This window comes from Camelina sativa, chromosome 8 (genome assembly GCF_000633955.1).
Source record: "Camelina sativa cultivar DH55 chromosome 8, Cs, whole genome shotgun sequence".
Taxonomy (NCBI): domain Eukaryota; kingdom Viridiplantae; phylum Streptophyta; class Magnoliopsida; order Brassicales; family Brassicaceae; genus Camelina; species Camelina sativa.
This window is the reverse complement of record NC_025692.1, coordinates 1,419,550-1,433,274: the sequence shown is the minus strand read 5'-3', so window position 1 is coordinate 1,433,274 and position 13,725 is coordinate 1,419,550. Positions and strand designations below refer to the sequence as shown.

Genomic DNA, 13,725 nt, shown 5'->3' with positions numbered 1-13,725 from the left:
AAAAAGCACTTACCCGGAATTTTTGCGTTTCCGTTTTTGCTTTCTTGAATAATAAATAAACGAATCATCAGTTTCACAGCTTCACAGAAATGTGACTCAGCGATCTAGCTGCAGCTGCTCAAGCCACGATTCAAGAATGTCACTCTCACGAGTGTCACTGTGGTGAGGATTCACACTCGAACCACCTTGAGTCATTGGCCTCGCACCGTTCATGTTCACGACGCGGTTTCCGTTCCTAGGTGATGATGATGCAGAGTCTCTTAACATCTGCTGAGCCCATGAAACATCTGCTTCCCTGTTTGGGTTATTAGCCAAGGAATGAGATTTTCTTAACCGACCTAACTCGTCTGACTGCACTGACCAGTCCACCTTGCTTCCATGGTTCTGGTCCCAATTTGACCACGGACTTAGTGGTGAACCAGAATCTGTCGGCATCAGATCACGGGGCAGACTGGATCCAAATTCACGGGAGCTAAGGCTGCGTGAATGTAGCTGCTGTTTCATTCGAGCGTTCATTGGGGAAATAGGCTCCCCAGCTCGAGGTGACGAGGCTTGCTGCAGAAGAGAATGTTGCTCCACGTTCTTTGGAGAAGACATTAGATTTGTCTTGATAGGAGAAAGCATGCTCTGCTTATTATTCTGTAACTGATTAAGAAGCGCGGATTTGTGGGAAGGCGATAGAACAGATGAGACATTAAGTTGATCAGAAAAACGAGGGGATGCAACCTCAGCTGAGAAAAGCTCCTCCAGATTCGAAGGAGTCAGTGTCTTGGGACGAGCAGAATGATTCATAAAGCGCGGACTGTGCATATCGCCAGAAAGCTGACGTTGCATTTCAAACTCATGCAGCATGCTAAGCTGCTCAGAAGGAATATCTCTAGCGTTGAGAGAAGATCTCAGCCGACTCAACTGGATATTGCTTCCAGGAAGATTCAGCGCCGGTATATTCTGTTGAGACCAACCCATGGATGAATGCGGCATACCACCATTTCCAGAAGGAGAGATTGGTGGGGTGAACGAATGTTGTGCAGCAGATGGAGAGCCTGGTAACATGTTCAAAACTGAAGCCATGTCCATGGTAGAGGCAGAAACCGTAGAAGATGACCGAGGAGATGGCAATCCTGATCCTGTGGAAGGATACAAGGGACGCAACTCCTCATTTGCGTGAGCAAAGAAACAAACCCTTCGGTTGCAACCAATCCCATCCTTGCATAATCGTGTTCTGTATTGAGCAGGGTGTAGCCAGCACTCAAAAACCCCATGAGCATATTCACACATGTCGCCTTGCTTGCAGGATCCTTTCTTAAAATCAGGGCATGGAACACATGTATAGTGAAACTTCCTTGGGTCTCTTCTCCTCGCATTCTCACCCGGGTGTGCAAATGGACATTCAGTCCAGTCATGGGAATAAGCTCTGGAACATGGGCGGATCTTGAACGAGAACATACGAAACTCATCAGTTGAATAAATCCCACTTTTGATGTCAGGCAATGATGGATCAATAGGGTACTCTTTTTTCTCAGATGCAAAAGTCGCATCAGTACCGTTTGGCTTAGTTGGAGAGGATACTGAATCTAAAGAGAGTAGAGAGGAGCCATTATCTGGAGATGATGAGAGAGACCGGAAACTTGATCCCAAGCTAGATGAAGAGGCATGCAGATCTTCAGATATAATCTCGTCTTTCTTCAAGATCTCTTCAAGGATGGTTCTCAAACCAGGAGCGTGTGGAGACACAACAAGAACATCAACAGGACGATTCCCATGAGCATCAGGGATATTAGGATCTGCTCCTGCGCTGAGAAGCAACTTGACAACATCCAAGGAATTCACAGAAGCACCAGAAGCAGCGCAATGAAGAGCAGTACTTTTATCTGGACCGCAAGACAGATTCAACTCCGCTTCAGGGAAAGAAAGAATAAGCTTAACAACGTCTAAACTCCCATATAAAGAAGCAACCATCAGAGGGGTTCTTTGCTCAACAACCATCCTCCTAACAAACCTTTGGCGTCTGTACCAAAGACCCATCTGGTTAATACAAGACACAACAGAGAGTNTAGAAGATGACCGAGGAGATGGCAATCCTGATCCTGTGGAAGGATACAAGGGACGCAACTCCTCATTTGCGTGAGCAAAGAAACAAACCCTTCGGTTGCAACCAATCCCATCCTTGCATAATCGTGTTCTGTATTGAGCAGGGTGTAGCCAGCACTCAAAAACCCCATGAGCATATTCACACATGTCGCCTTGCTTGCAGGATCCCTTTTTAAAATCAGGGCATGGAACACATGTATAGTGAAACTTCCTTGGGTCTCTTCTCCTCGCATTCTCACCCGGGTGTGCAAATGGACATTCAGTCCAGTCATGGGAATAAGCTCTGGAACATGGGCGGATCTTGAACGAGAACATACGAAACTCATCAGTTGAATAAATCCCACTTTTGATGTCAGGCAATGATGGATCAATAGGGTACTCTTTTTTCTCAGATGCAAAAGTCGCATCAGTACCGTTTGGCTTAGTTGGAGAGGATACTGAATCTAAAGAGAGTAGAGAGGAGCCATTATCTGGAGATGATGAGAGAGACCGGAAACTTGATCCCAAGCTAGATGAAGAGGCATGCAGATCTTCAGATATAATCTCGTCTTTCTTCAAGATCTCTTCAAGGATGGTTCTCAAACCAGGAGCGTGTGGAGACACAACAAGAACATCAACAGGACGATTCCCATGAGCATCAGGGATATTAGGATCTGCTCCTGCGCTGAGAAGCAACTTGACAACATCCAAGGAATTCACAGAAGCACCAGAAGCAGCGCAATGAAGAGCAGTACTTTTATCTGGACCGCAAGACAGATTCAACTCCGCTTCAGGGAAAGAAAGAATAAGCTTAACAACGTCTAAACTCCCATATAAAGAAGCAACCATCAGAGGGGTTCTTTGCTCAACAACCATCCTCCTAACAAACCTTTGGCGTCTGTACCAAAGACCCATCTGGTTAATACAAGACACAACAGAGAGTTGCCGCTTAAAGCCTTCAACATCGTTGTCTGCAGCAAACTCAAGTAAAGCAGAAAAAGAATGTTCCCACTCAGCATCATTCATGGGTTTGACCAAAGATTCACTCTCCTGATCCGACAGTGAAGTCAATGTCTTCTCTGTATCCAGCTTCTTAGCGAGACCACACATGATGATGCTTCACAGCTTGTAAAACAAAAAGAAAGGATCTGAAACAATCAAACAAACGAGAAAAACGTTACTTGGGTGATTGAATCATTCATCAAAACCAATAAAGAAGAAATTACTTTAAAAAAAATATATTGGTCAATCAAAATCAGAAAATAAGGAAAATTACTAATTCAACAACTATAATTAAAAATTTTAAAAAAGAATTGACCAAAAAATAAGGAAACAAAGTCAGAAGATTTACCAAAACAAGACTCAATCCGTCACAAACGGATCTAATAAATGCAGAAATTAAAGTCTGAAGAAAAAAAAAAAAATTTACTACTAACCCACCCAGAAGAAAACTAAGGGGGAGGTATTGGTTTAGGATTTAGAAAGAGTTTTAATGACTTTGTGTTTTTAAAAATCTTGCTGATTTTTTAAATCATAGAAAATTAGAAAGTAAAAATGAAGGATTCTATAAGAGATTGTTTAGGAAGTTATTTTAAATCTTGCTGATTTGTGTTTCCTAATTTTGTAAAATATTTCATAAAATCTTTCAAAATCTTTCTATTTGATGAAAGAGTTTTCATGACTTTTGTTATGAAGGAAATGTTATAAAATCCTAAACCAATAACACAAAATTTGAATTCATTAACAATCCATGATTCTTTTGTTTTAATTGAATAACATAAAACTTTTAATGACTTTATAAGACTCTTAATCCAATAACACTAGATTTATCAAGATTTTAGATAACTTTTTACAAATCCACAACCAATAACACCAAATTTTTAAAGAGTTTTAAAAAGTCTTGATTGAATAACAACATATTTTACATAACTTTTAAAATCATTCAAATTCTTTCTAAATCCTAAACCAATAACCCCCCCTAAATCTTATACTAGTCAAGATCAAGAAGCATCTCAGATTCAGTATATAGCTCAGCTAAACCATCTTCATCAAACATTCTTCTACTCACACAAAAAATATAGTTTCATACCAACCAAAACAAAACAGATAAACAACTTTTCAAACATGAGACGACGATTCAATAAAACCTTAAAAAAACATATTAATTAAAATTGATAAAAGCCAACAAAGAAAAAAGAAGAAGAAGTCAATGAACAGTCAACCACAAAATCGAAATCTCAAAACTTTCACGAAACCAAAACTATTTTGGCTTCAAATCTCAATCACCCAGATAAAAAAAAATGAAGCTTTTACAATAAAACTACAATAACATGAAGCTTACCCCTTTATATAGGAAAGATCAAAACTTTGAATCTTGCGATCGGGAAACACACAAACAGATACTGAATTAATCTAAACGGTAATGGCCGAAACAGAGAACCACATTTTCCAGATCCAAATGAGTTTAATGCAAAAAAAGAGAACAAATCTAAGAAGATTGAGAAGAAGAATGAGATTGATCACCTCAGCTGAGACAGAGAGAGAGAGAGAGAGAGAGAGAGAGAGATGAGCGTTTTTTTAATTTATTTTCTGGAAGGAAGAAAAAAAAACGAAAACGGATGAGAGAGAGAGAGAGGGGGTAACTGGTGTGACCGGAAGAAGTGGTGAGAGAGAGTGTATAAGGAGGTTAAAGAGCTCTGCAGCGTATGTGACGGGATAAAGCGGTAGAAGGTGGCGGGCGCGTGTGGTTTTATTTAAGTGTATTGGAATACAGGTTTGAAATCCACGTTATTACAAAAAAAAAATAATAATAATAAAGAATCTGATTCTTTTACTTTAATCACAGCCGTTGGATTTTGAGGAGCGGACTTTGAGTGACTTTTTTAGACGGTGGTCAATGTGCATGTCTTTTCAAAAATATATATAGTACTATTTGAATTGTGTGAATAATAGTATATTTTAAAATGCTTTGCCTAGTGGCTCGACTCTTCTTATAAGCTTATGACTTGGGTTCAAGTCCCACAAAAAGTGTGTTCTAGAAAGAAAAGAACCCCCAAAAAAAAAAGTTTTACAAAGAAAAAAGAAAAATTTGAGAGATGATTATTTGTATAGCAAAAAAAAGATGATGAAAACATACCAAAGATCGGAGTGACGCACCAGTCTTGTCACGATTTTGTTATTACCCTTTCTCAAATCTCTCACATTTGTCTTATTATTACTTTCTCTACTCGTTGACTCGTTTGAACGGTTGAAGTGAAAGTAGAGACGTGTTTCTGTCTATGTTAGTAGGAATTAGGATTGGTGTTTTATGTATTGTCAATTTTCTTTGACTCTCGATGTATGCTATATGACTTTTCTTTTGGATTCAACTTGGATTGGTAAACATTTGTGTGTGTGTTTAGTCCGTAAATCATTATATAATGCATGTGACAAGACTATGAATCAACATATATTTGGATATAGATTCGTAACATCCATATGTATTTGATAAGGATCGCATCGATTAAATATGTGTCTTGGTTCGTTGTATGGAACATAGAATATTCTAAACGAAATCGCGTGTCACTACAATATGGATGCGGATTAACGTTTGATATTTTCCACAAAACCAAGAAAGTGTTACTGTCGTGGTTATCATGAGTTAATGAGTTATGATGAGCTGAGCTCTATACATTTCTTCATCGATCGGAAAACATTTGTTTTTTCTTCCTTTTCAAGTGGAATTGATGGATTCAAAAAAATGCTAAGGCATCAATTTTTTGGAGCGTCTAGTCTCCTACAACTTGTTGCTAGTTCAAGAATTCTTACTTTGGTTGTATGACGTGCATGTTGATCGGAATTTTACGAATTATAAAATATTTGCTAAGTGTTTTTAATTATGATTTTTATATTAAAATTAGAATTACTCTCTAGAACAAAAACCATACACGAAGCACAATTTTATGATTCACTAATCTATTACAATTTGACTGATATATGATTTGATACAATTAACTATTAAAAAAGTTACACTTCTATAAATTGATTATGACTAGGTACACAATCTAAAGTGAAATGGTGTATATAGTACAGTTTATGCCATGAGATCACACAAAATGCTTACTAGCAATCGAACTAGAGCATTATATATATATATATATATATATATTGTCAAAAGAGTATTATATTATAAGATGATAATTTTCTTTTGTGTACAGCTTCTATATCTTCATCGATTTCAGCACTTAATACTGATCTATATATAAATATCGCTTTCACAAACAAAATTTCATTTTTGTAGAAAAAAATATGATTTGATTATTTGACCAAGATCTGTACATGTTTTACGCCAAATATTATGCCTAATCGATGATGATGATGATGACATTAACATCAAGTGTTATAGTGTGAAAGATATGGCCCATACGTTCTTAATTTCGTTTAATTAGTAGTATTATAACAGAAATAACAATTGTTGATCTTTAATAGCTACTAGCTAGTAGTGACGAATCAACCATCTCAAATCATCAATATTCAACTAAAATTCATATAGTATATTCTAGATTATAAATGTCGATTGTTGACACAACATTTGAGTCTAGTTTACACAATAACAAAACTAAACTAATAAGACAAACATTTTCAGTTATTTATGTAAAATTTATAAATATTATGTTATTTAATTATAAATTAAAAAAGTTTTATAAAATCTATTATTATTAAACTGATTTAAAAATCTATTTTAAAATTCATTGTTGTTTAAAATGGTAGATTTGGATTTAATAATTTAGAAATTCTGGATGATTTGAAAAAATTTATTTAATAAAAAATACAAAAATTTAAATATCATAATTTTAGGTAGAATTTGAAACTTTTTTACGATAAATCATATCAACTGTTATAAATTATTAAAATCATTTAAAATCTTATAAAAACTAAAATATTTTAGAATATTAGATTGAAATACACCCCTCAATTATTATCTTGATTTTTTTAAACCGTTTATGTATAAGTTTGACGATATCATAATCATTTAATTATGCAAAACTAATATATTTTCAGTAGTAAAAAAATATATTCTATAATTGTCAAAAAGTAAAAAAAATTTGTTCGTGAAAGAAAACACAAGTCATTTTGTTGTAAAAGAAATTTCGAAGAAAAAAAAAATGTGTAAATGGAAAAGAGGTCCCTACAATCAACAGGTGTCCTTCGTCGCAGCCGATCACTTGCGTGTCAATTGGACCCAAAACTTCTCTTATAGTAATGTTTTTTTTATAATAAAAATGTAATATTTTCTTCCTTTTACTTAATACTAAAGTACTAATAAAGAAAAAAAATAGTATAACCTATGAGTGAATGATATAAGTATATAACTAACGTCACCCGGAGAAGATCCCAGATCTGCGCGCGCTGGCATCTTTCATTGGTCGCCACGTGGCATAAAGTTTTCACTTTCGTTGGGGTGATCTTATCAAACCTCTCTCGGTCTTTTGTGTTCTGTCCGATTATTAAAAAAACTTACTCCATATATATAAAAAAAAAACACAAAATACAATTCTGGAAAAGAAAAAAAAAAAAAGAAATCCCCAAAAATCTAGGGTTTTCTTCTTCCCCAATTTCATTTTTTTTTTTTCTTATACGAAGTTTTGATTCCTTCTTGCCGGCTGTCGGGTGTTGTCTCTCAATTGCTCTCTCTTTCACCAAGTTCCTTTCTTTGCTTTCGTTAGATTCTGGCTTCTCTCTTTTTTTTTTTTTTTTCCTAAGTCAATTTCATTCTCTGAACTCTCCAAAATCGTGATTGATTCAGGGTTTTGATTATTCTTAAAAAGTGTTAATCTTCTTGGAAGACGATTTCAATTGAGCTCTCTGCTGTGAATTCTCCTCTGGTATCTTCCTTTTTTCTCCGTTTTTTTTTTGTGTATTTGAATTTCGTTTCATGGTAATCGTGTAGGGGATTGATGAATCTTATGAAGTTATGAGTTATGCGAAAATTTATGTTTTTTTTTTTTTGTTTGCATGCTTGCTTCTCTGCATTGGTTTATTTATATATAGCTCAGATTTTGTAGTTGAAGAGTTTGTTTATTCCATGGTTTTAGTGATCAGTTTTGTTCTTGATTGGCTATTGAGTTGGTATCTTTTGTATGTTGACCTGATTTTGATTTTTTTTTTGTTTGAAGAGATGCAATCGAAACCGGGAAGTGAAAACGAAGAGGAGGAAGAGAATCACCATGCTGTTCAGCAACCGATGATGTATCCTGAGCCCTGGTGGAAAAACAACTCCTTTAACGTCGTGCCTCAAGCCAGACCTTCTATAGTTCCATCAAATTCTTCTTCTTTGGATTGCCCCAACGGTTCTGAATCGAACGATGTTCACTCGGCTTCTGAAGATGGTGCCTTGAATGGTGAAAACGATGGTACTTGGAAGGATTCACAAGCTGCTAGTTCTTCCCGTTCAGGTTTGACTTCTTTTTCGTTTTAGTGAATGCTTTGAGGTTTTCGTCTGTTCTGCAGTATCTAGTTGTAACTTGTTTAACTGATAACTTAAGTGATGTCATTCTCGATGCCTATTAAATGGTGTCTCTCTTCAATTTCAGTAGATAATCACGGAATGGAAGGGAATGACCCGGCGCTTTCTATGCGTAACCTGCATGATCAGCAACTTGTACAACCACCAGAGCTTGTTGGACACTATATTGTATGTGGTTTCCTCTCATTCCTTAATTATTTATGCTGTGTTGTGTTGGTTCTTGAGCTGTTAAATTGACTTCTTATCGTGTATAACACCCTTCATATGTATGATAAACTCTTAACTCTGTTTACAGGCTTGTGTCCCAAATCCATATCAGGATCCATATTATGGGGGAATGATGGGAGCATATGGTCATCAGCCAATGGTATCTTGCCAAATCCTCTCTCAGTCTCTCTACAATAGTTCTATATGGTGCAATGTTTATTTGATGTATGTGCGCTCTTGCCACTAACTTACCCCTGTGGTGATTGTGTTTGGTGTCTGGAATGAGTCTGTGTTCAGTAACTCTGTTTGCTAGTGTCAAGTGATATGTTGTTAAAGTTCATATCTTCAATAACCGAGAACAACTATGATTTCGGTTATCTGAGCTTATGTTCAATGGTTTAAACAGGGTTTTCGTCCATATCTTGGAATGCCTCGTGAGCGAACAGCTCTGCCACTTGACATGGCACAAGAACCCGTTTATGTGAATGCAAAACAGTACGAGGGAATTCTTAGACGAAGAAAAGCACGTGCCAAGGCAGAGCTAGAAAGGAAAGTGATCAGGGACAGAAAGGTATTTTTTTTCTCATTGATTGAAACTGTATTTGATTGGTAATTGGAAATTAATCAGGAAATGCTGTGAATCCATGGATGGTGTAGAGTCATCTAGAAGAGAAGGTCAATATTGTAGAAACGAACTGGACCCATGCTAGATATTATGAGGGATTGAAAATGAATTTGTAAGTTGGTGTGTAGCTCTATTGACGTGTACTGATTATTTTTGAATTGCGGCAGCCATATCTTCATGAGTCAAGACACAAGCATGCAATGAGAAGGGCACGAGCTAGTGGGGGCCGGTTTGCGAAGAAAAGTGAGGTAGAAGCAGCAGATGATGCAGCAGGAGGAAGAGGAAGAGAAAGAGAAAGGGGTTCAGCAACCAACTCGTCAAGCTCTGAACAAATTGAGACAGACTCTAATGAGACCCTGAATTCATCAGGTGCACCATAATAATTACAAAGCCGAAGCTCTGAAAGGGAAAAGAGAGACACTTTGGCTTAGTATATCCATTGCCCTCCAAACCGGCAAATCATTCTTGGCTTTTTGGTTTTTGTTTTGTGTTTGCTAGTTGGTCTTGTCGAGAGTCCCATATCGTGTGGTGTTTTGCAGTTATGAATGTACAAAGAAGCGAGTTATGTTATAGGTGTTAGATGGAGACAAGAGACGGGGATTAGTTAGGGGGAGGTATTGGTTTAGGATTTAGAAAGAATTTTAATGACTTTATGTTCTTGCTGATTTTTAGAATCATAGAAAATTGAAAGTTAAAAATGAAGGATTCTAAGAGATTGTTTAGGAAGTTTTTTAAAATCTTGCTGATTTGTTTTTTCTAATCTTGTAAAATCTTTCTATTTGATGAAAGAGTTTTCATGACTTTTGTTATGAAGGAAATGATATAAAATCCTAAACCAATAACATAAAATTTGAATTCATTAACAATCCAAGATTCTTTTGTTTTACTTGAATAACATAAAACTTTTAATGACTTTATAAAACTCTTAATCCAATAACACTAGATTTATCAAGATTTTAGATAACTTTTTACAAATCCACAACCAATAACACCAAATTTTTAAAGAGTTTTAAAAAATCTTGATTGAATAACAACATATTTACCTAACTTTTTAAAGTCATTAAAATTCTTTCTAAATCCTAAACCAATACCTCCCCCTTAGTAGGTCTTGTTTTTTATTCTTTTCCTTCTTTTTTTTCTTTCCTTTTGCAAAATTGAAAGAATACGTTTGTTTAATCATTTGCCATTCTGACCACAAAAGTGTTAATCCGGCTTAGCAATGCTTCAATTCTTTTGTCGCCAACTTCAAAAGGTGTACCCGAGGAGAATAATTAGAAAACTCACTAATCATATGCTGTTCTTATAACACTCACTCACTCACTCGTGTTAATTGTAACAAAGCATAAAACACCTTACTGCATATTTTTGCTCATGGAAGATATACATATAACAAGATTTCAAAAGGACAGTAAAATCAAATAGAATTTGTTTAATCCACAGCGGGAAGATTGATTATTTATTTATATCAACAAAAAAACCAAGAAGAGCACATGAGGAAGAACTCAGGAAACGCACAATTACAATAATTTAGGCGTTGTCATTCTTTGAAATCACTAGAGAAGACGAAGAAGACGAAGAAGGAAGGTCAATTTGAAGAAGAGAGAGAAAGAGGAAGACTTTGACTCGTCTTCTATTTATGTTCTGAAAGGTCTGTGTTTTCCTTTTTCTTACGGTCTTAGCTAGGGTTTTTAATATATTAGGGGTTGTGTTTGTTTTCGGCTTAATTGGGATTGGTTCTTGTCTTAAGGAAACTAATAGCAGCTTTATGAACAGTGCTCAAAGTTTCGAACTTTCTGGGGTTTTCAGGAATCTCGAGATTTGATTAGATGGGGAATTGTTGTGGCAGTCCGAGTTCGGCTACGAGCGAGAGTAAACAAGGGAAACCAAAGAACAAAAGCAATCCTTTTTACAGCAATGAATACACTGCAACAGATAGATCTGGAGCTGGGTTTGAGCTCTCCGTGCTGAAAAACCCTACAGGACATGATATATCTTTGCAGTATGATCTGGGGCGTGAGGTTGGTCGAGGCGAGTTTGGTATAACTTACTTGTGTACTGATAAGGAGACAGGTGACAAGTATGCCTGCAAGTCTATATCGAAGAAGAAGCTGAGAACAGCAGTTGATATACAGGATGTTAGGAGGGAGGTTGAGATTATGAAGAATATGCCTAAACACCCTATTGTCGTCTCTTTGAAGGATGCCTTTGAGGATGATGATGATGTTCATATAGTTATGGAGTTGTGTGAAGGAGGGGAACTGTTTGATCGGATTGTTGCTAGAGGTCATTACACTGAGCGTGCTGCTGCCGCGGTTATGAAGACTATTGTTGAAGTTGTTCAGGTTTCATAGCTGTGTTTACGGTGTCTTAAATCCTTAATATGTTTTTTTTTCTATGTTTCTGTTCACACATCCTTGGTTTGTCTTTACAGATATGCCATAAGCAGGGAGTGATACATCGGGATCTTAAACCAGAGAACTTTCTTTTTGCAAATAAGAAAGAGACGGCACCCCTCAAGGCCATTGATTTTGGATTATCTATATTCTTCAAACCTGGTACATTTACAATATCAGATTGTGATGAGTACCAATGGATCACATATGTTACTGTATCTGTACTACTTTACCTGAATTTTTTTAACTGTAATAGGTGACCAGTTTACTGAGATTGTTGGAAGTCCTTACTACATGGCACCCGAGGTGCTGCGACGAAACTATGGACCTGAGATCGATGTGTGGAGCGCAGGAGTCATCCTCTATATCCTTCTTTGTGGTGTCCCGCCATTTTGGGCCGGTTTGTTACCATATTCTCTTTCTTTCCTCCGAATTATTCACTTAAAGACCTCTTGCAGACGTTTTATTTGTTTTTAATTTGATACAGAGACTGAACAAGGGGTGGCTCAAGCGATCATTAGGTCAGTAATTGACTTTAAGAGAGATCCATGGCCAAGAGTTTCTGACAGCGCCAAAGACCTTGTGAGAAAGATGCTTGAACCTGATCCCAAAAAACGGCTTACTGCTGCACAAGTACTCGGTAGGCTTCTGTTTTGTAGCAGCACTGAGTTTTTTTTTTTTTTAAATCGTATGCTCAGAAAGGAATATCCTATTTGCAGAGCATTCGTGGATNAAATAAGAAAGAGACGGCACCCCTCAAGGCCATTGATTTTGGATTATCTATATTCTTCAAACCTGGTACATTTACAATATCAGATTGTGATGAGTACCAATGGATCACATATGTTACTGTATCTGTACTACTTTACCTGAATTTTTTTAACTGTAATAGGTGACCAGTTTACTGAGATTGTTGGAAGTCCTTACTACATGGCACCCGAGGTGCTGCGACGAAACTATGGACCTGAGATCGATGTGTGGAGCGCAGGAGTCATCCTCTATATCCTTCTTTGTGGTGTCCCGCCATTTTGGGCCGGTTTGTTACCATATTCTCTTTCTTTCCTCCGAATTATTCACTTAAAGACCTCTTGCAGACGTTTTATTTGTTTTTAATTTGATACAGAGACTGAACAAGGGGTGGCTCAAGCGATCATTAGGTCAGTAATTGACTTTAAGAGAGATCCATGGCCAAGAGTTTCTGACAGCGCCAAAGACCTTGTGAGAAAGATGCTTGAACCTGATCCCAAAAAACGGCTTACTGCTGCACAAGTACTCGGTAGGCTTCTGTTTTGTAGCAGCACTGAGTTTTTTTTTTTTTTAAATCGTATGCTCAGAAAGGAATATCCTATTTGCAGAGCATTCGTGGATACTGAATGCAAAGAAGGCTCCAAATGTCTCTCTTGGGGAGACTGTGAAAGCAAGGCTCAAACAGTTTTCTGTTATGAATAAGCTCAAGAAACGAGCTCTTCGGGTATGATTCTGTTAAGCCATTCCACTGTTTATCGATTTGCTTCCAATCTTATTCAGAAGGATAAATGAAACTGTAAACTTGTGTTCCTCTTCTAGGTGATAGCTGAGCACTTGTCAGTGGAAGAAGCAGCCGGGATAAAGGAAGCGTTTGAAATGATGGACGTAAACAAGAGAGGCAAGATAAATCTTGAGGAGCTTAAAGTTGGACTTCAAAAAGCTGGACAACAGATTGCTGATGCCGATCTTCAGATTCTTATGGAAGCTGTATGAATCTATCATTTCAATGCGATGTGCTAGAAACAAGTGCTACATTACCTCTGAATATTGAAACTCGATTTTTTTTTTCTCCTGCAGACTGATGTTGATGGAGATGGGACACTGAACTACGGCGAGTTTGTGGCTGTTTCGGTGCACCTTAAGAAGATGGCGAATGATGAACACTTGCATAAAGCTTT

General features: G+C 36.9%; 3 protein-coding genes across 5 annotated transcripts in view; 2 read left to right on the top strand and 1 right to left on the bottom strand.

The window, feature by feature from the left end:
- The window catches only part of LOC104705523 (zinc finger CCCH domain-containing protein 56), a 6,565-nt gene extending 1,931 nt beyond the window's left edge, over window positions 1–4,634 (bottom strand). Inside the window, exons 1-3 of the mRNA XM_010421540.2 lie at window positions 4,412–4,634; window positions 2,975–3,218; window positions 56–2,014 (exon numbers count right to left, since the gene is read on the bottom strand). Coding sequence (XP_010419842.1) covers window positions 97–2,014; window positions 2,975–3,180 — 2,124 coding nt within the window. The 5' untranslated portion in view covers window positions 3,181–3,218; window positions 4,412–4,634 and the 3' untranslated portion in view covers window positions 56–96. The remainder of the gene's footprint in view (window positions 1–55; window positions 2,015–2,974; window positions 3,219–4,411) is intronic.
- LOC104705522 (nuclear transcription factor Y subunit A-1) lies at window positions 7,600–10,079 on the top strand. Of its 3 annotated transcripts, XM_010421538.2 has the most exons (7): window positions 7,600–7,770; window positions 7,856–7,934; window positions 8,226–8,504; window positions 8,643–8,743; window positions 8,871–8,942; window positions 9,189–9,353; window positions 9,575–9,787. In XM_010421538.2, exons 3-7 carry the CDS (start codon window positions 8,228–8,230, stop codon window positions 9,785–9,787), a joined length of 828 nt encoding a protein of 275 aa, XP_010419840.1. In that variant the 5' UTR covers window positions 7,600–7,770; window positions 7,856–7,934; window positions 8,226–8,227. The 3 variants fall into 3 exon arrangements, with proteins under 3 accessions (XP_010419840.1, XP_010419841.1, XP_019083788.1); XM_010421539.2 differs by having other exon boundaries at window positions 7,600–7,934; window positions 8,646–8,743; XM_019228243.1 differs by having other exon boundaries at window positions 7,601–7,934; window positions 9,575–10,079.
- The window catches only part of LOC104705521 (calcium-dependent protein kinase 7-like), a 4,907-nt gene continuing 1,701 nt past the window's right edge, over window positions 10,520–13,725 (top strand). Inside the window, exons 1-7 of the mRNA XM_010421537.2 lie at window positions 10,520–11,055; window positions 11,214–11,749; window positions 11,839–11,962; window positions 12,057–12,200; window positions 12,288–12,440; window positions 13,156–13,271; window positions 13,367–13,534. Coding sequence (XP_010419839.1) covers window positions 11,234–11,749; window positions 11,839–11,962; window positions 12,057–12,200; window positions 12,288–12,440; window positions 13,156–13,271; window positions 13,367–13,534 — 1,221 coding nt within the window. The 5' untranslated portion in view covers window positions 10,520–11,055; window positions 11,214–11,233. The remainder of the gene's footprint in view (window positions 11,056–11,213; window positions 11,750–11,838; window positions 11,963–12,056; window positions 12,201–12,287; window positions 12,441–13,155; window positions 13,272–13,366; window positions 13,535–13,725) is intronic.

What these genes read in the sequence shown, in the direction of transcription:
- LOC104705522 (XM_019228243.1), top strand. Translation starts at nt 8,228, where the DNA reads ATGCAATCGAAACCGGGAAGTGAAAACGAAGAGGAGGAAGAGAATCAC. An exon ending in TGCTAGTTCTTCCCGTTCAG is followed by an intron (nt 8,505 to 8,642) that starts GTTTGACTTCTT and finishes CTTCAATTTCAG; the next exon opens with TAGATAATCACGGAATGGAA. An exon ending in AAGTGATCAGGGACAGAAAG is followed by an intron (nt 9,354 to 9,574) that starts GTATTTTTTTTC and finishes GAATTGCGGCAG; the next exon opens with CCATATCTTCATGAGTCAAG.